Source organism: Emydura macquarii, unplaced genomic scaffold, assembly GCF_026122565.2.
Source record: "Emydura macquarii macquarii isolate MOO-44397 ecotype Brisbane River unplaced genomic scaffold, CSIRO-AGI_Emac_v2 contig_470, whole genome shotgun sequence".
Taxonomy (NCBI): Eukaryota; Metazoa; Chordata; order Testudines; family Chelidae; genus Emydura; species Emydura macquarii.
Window position 1 is genome coordinate 70,607 of NW_027130607.1, and position 3,326 is coordinate 73,932.

The following is a 3,326-nucleotide window of genomic DNA, read 5'->3' on the forward strand; positions in this document are numbered from 1 at the left end:
CGTGGCCGTCGGCAGGCCAGAGGCACAGACGGGGGGAAGCTGGCAGCGTTGAGCGGGTTAACGGGAAAGCCCCGGGCAGAGGAACAGGCTGGTTTGGCGAAGGAACCGGGCCCGGTTTGTGGGATCGGGAGAGCAGCTTTGCATCTTGATGCACCCCCCGCAAAAGCCGCGCGGAAGCGGGGCCGCTGAGAACGCAGGTGGGCGGCAGCTCGGGTCGTGCCAAGGCCGCCGGGGAGCAGAGGCTAGGCTACTCCGCTTTGCAGTCCTTGGCGCTGACATCCCTTTCCAGCGGGCACGGCAGCGATTCGTGCTGGGCCACGCAGGTGTAGCGGGCGCCTGAGCTCCACTCGCTGGCCGGCACCGTCAGGTAGCTGCTGATCACGTAGGTTTGGTCCTCCGCCAACGCCGCCTGCCCTGTGCGCACGCCCTGCTCCTGGCTCTGCCCGTCTTTCCTCCACTGCACCTCGATGTAGCCGGGGAAAAAGCCACTCACCAGGCAGGTCAGGGTGGCGGAGCTGGTGGCCAGTTCCTCCCGGGCGGGCGGGAACAGCTGCATTCGGGGCTGGGGGAGGTTGGTCCCTGGAAAGGCAGGGGGAGAGTTGTTGGAGACGGCGCTGGGCATCCTCTGCTCTAACCACTAGACCCCACTCCCCTCCCTGAGCTGGGGAAGAACCCAGGAGTCCTGGCTTCCAGCCCCCCCACTATAACCACTAGACCCCACTCTCTTCCCTGAGCCAGGGAAGAACCCAGGAGTCCTGGTTCCCAGCCCCCAACCACCAATATCAGCACCCCACCATGTAACGGACAGGTCCCTGACAGGCCACCCTCACCCTGTTATCTGAGTATCCCCAATTGACATGACCCCTGGGAGGTGGGGAAGGGCGGGTTCCCTCTTGCAGAGAGGAGGAACCGAGGTGCACAGACGCTGGCCCAAGGCTAGAGACCCGGCAGCTGTGGCAGACAAAGGAAGTGAATTCAGGTCTCCCAGCTACGCACCCTAACCCCCTGGGGCATCCCTCTGTTCTCCCGACTGCAAGTGGAGCCATACTCACTCCGCACACGCACACGGGTCCCCTCTCCCCATCTCTGGACTCCATCTGAACCATAATAGGCAAAACAGAAATAGACGGAGTCGTCTCCTTCCTGGACGTTGCGGATGGTGAGCAGGAGCGTCTTGTTGGAGGCGTCTCTGGAGGGGACGAATCGGTCTGGGATCCCCGCAGCTCGGTAGATGGATAGATCCATTTTGAAGAACAGCACGCCTTCAGGCTTCTGTCCAGGGCTCTGCCGGATCCAATGCACATGGACCTGGTTCGCACCGACGTTTGCCACGGCGCACTCCAGAGTCACCACCTGCCCGGGAGACACCGTCACCTCCGCGGGGCTTTGGCTGAAGGAAGCATATTGGCACTGTCCACCTGCAGGAGAAAAACCAGAATGTCACCTCCGTGCCTGTGGCCCTGGCACCGAACTGGAGCTTGGTAGACAGACAAAGAGCCAGACAGATACCGTAGATGGGTGGTTACACGGAGAGCGATCTAGAAATAGCACCAAGGAAACATTCAGTGGGTAGCTAGAGATGGAAAATAAATACTGCACATCAATAGATAGAGAAATGATGGGTGAGTGCGTGGGTATCAGAATGGATGGATGGACGGACGGCTAGATATGCACAGAGATGGATGCATTGATCAGGTAGATAGATAGATGGGTGTGTATAGGGATGGATGGATGGATAGATAGACAGATAGATGGGGTGTACGGCATGGATGGATGGATAGATGGATAGATGGGCGGACAGGTATCAGGATGAATGGACGGACGGCTAGGTAGGAACAGAGATAGATACATTGATCAGGTAGTTAGCTAGATTTCCATGGGCATTTTAACCCGTTTATGTCAGGCTGCTCTGGAGAGTGAGATCAACCCGTGCCCCGGGCCAGGGAAGGAGCAGACATGCCGGTGGGGGTTACTCACCAGCCAGCGAGAGCAGCAGGAGGAGTCCCCGGAGCAGATGCATGGCCGATCTTCACGCTGTCCCTGAGGCAGAGATGAGACGGGTCAGAGCCCAGATGCATCTTATGAGGGCTGCGTATTCAAATCTCGCTGCCACTGGGCAACGAGGCGGTGCGCCATTGGCTTGGCCGCATCGCCCGTGCAGTGGCTGGACCAACGGGTGTCGGCGTCGAGCTGGGTCATTTGCCTAGGCCCCTCCACCCCTGCAGGCTGGGCTGGGCGGTTGGCGTCTGTCGGGTCCTGCACACGACCTGCTCCTGCCCCCGGGTGTCTTTGAGCTGAGAGTCTTATCGCTACAATAATTCCCTGGGGTAGCAGCCTTGCTTGAGGACTTGGGCTTAGGAGATCCTGAAGGTACCACCTGGAGGGCAGAAGAGGGCAGAGAACGGGTTTCCTGAGAGCAGCCGATGAGCTGGGAAATTCGGTCCCGGTCAGCTGGGCTCCAGGCCAGGAAGGAAACGGGTGGCTTTGTGCCTTAGGGAAGGGGATATTGAAAGGCAGGAGCTCTGGGTTGGCTTTCAAAGTTGCTTTGAGCAGGGCTTCTTCACTGCCTCCCTGTCCCCGCCGTGCGTGCGTAGGGCGAACAGTGCTGTGTAAAATCAGCTTCTCCCGGCGTGGAACTCAGCAGAGCTTTCGCTTGACGCTCGCTGGGGATCCGGCCGATTGACGCCAACGCGGCGACGGCCATTTCACACCAGCTGGGGGACCTGGCCCACGAAGTATTTGTGTCGTTTCGCAAAAGGATGGTGGGCACCGCTGTGTGGAGGCCCTTCGCGCTTGTGTGATTTTAATGACCCCTTTGCGCCGGGCCCAGAGATCGTGAAGAAATGCAGAAAGCCTCATATCTGTCTGCGAACCCCGCAGGGCGATTACATTTCAAACCACGCTTTGCCCCCCACTAGGTCTGCACCCCCAAAAGGCGTGTGAGACGCAGATTAATGTGAAATTCCCGCTCCAGGTGAGGGGGGAATGCTCTCCCTTTGAAAGGGCTGGACTGTTTCCCAGTTAAACTGGTGTCGAGTGTGTGTCTGCTCAAAGCCGCCTTGGCTTTTGCAAGTGGGACCAGACCTACAACGACATTAACAGCTAATAAATAAATAAATAGCCATTAATAGGTAATTATTGGCTAATCGTTAATAGCTAAGGCATCATATACACACATAATAAAATGATACTGTTTATCCATATACATCAAGGGAGCAGGAACCTAATAATTAATGACCAATACTGTGTTAATTAAATTTGGAATTGATTAATTACTTATTGTTAGTTCCTAAACATACATTGATCATTATTAATTAATCCCCTTC

General features: G+C 56.8%; 1 protein-coding gene across 1 annotated transcript; it reads right to left on the minus strand.

The window, feature by feature from the left end:
* Window positions 1-247: 247 nt before the first annotated feature.
* LOC137146713 (immunoglobulin lambda-1 light chain-like) lies at window positions 248-2,020 on the minus strand. The gene is made up of 3 exons (XM_067538198.1): window positions 1,978-2,020; window positions 1,053-1,418; window positions 248-579 (listed from the first exon to the last, which is right to left on the minus strand). The coding sequence occupies exons 1-3, from the start codon at window positions 2,018-2,020 to the stop codon at window positions 248-250; spliced, it is 741 nt and encodes a 246-aa protein (XP_067394299.1).
* Window positions 2,021-3,326: the final 1,306 nt, after the last annotated feature.

Excerpts from the sequence above, each read along its gene's own strand:
- LOC137146713 (XM_067538198.1), bottom strand. The coding sequence starts at position 2,020 with ATGCATCTGCTCCGGGGACTCCTCCTGCTGCTCTCGCTGGCTG. Across the intron at positions 1,419-1,977 it reads CCTGCTGCTCTCGCTGGCTG|GTGGACAGTGCCAATATGCT; the intron begins GTGAGTAACCCC and ends TTTCTCCTGCAG. Across the intron at positions 580-1,052 it reads GACCCGTGTGCGTGTGCGGA|GGACCAACCTCCCCCAGCCC; the intron begins GTGAGTATGGCT and ends CTGCCTTTCCAG.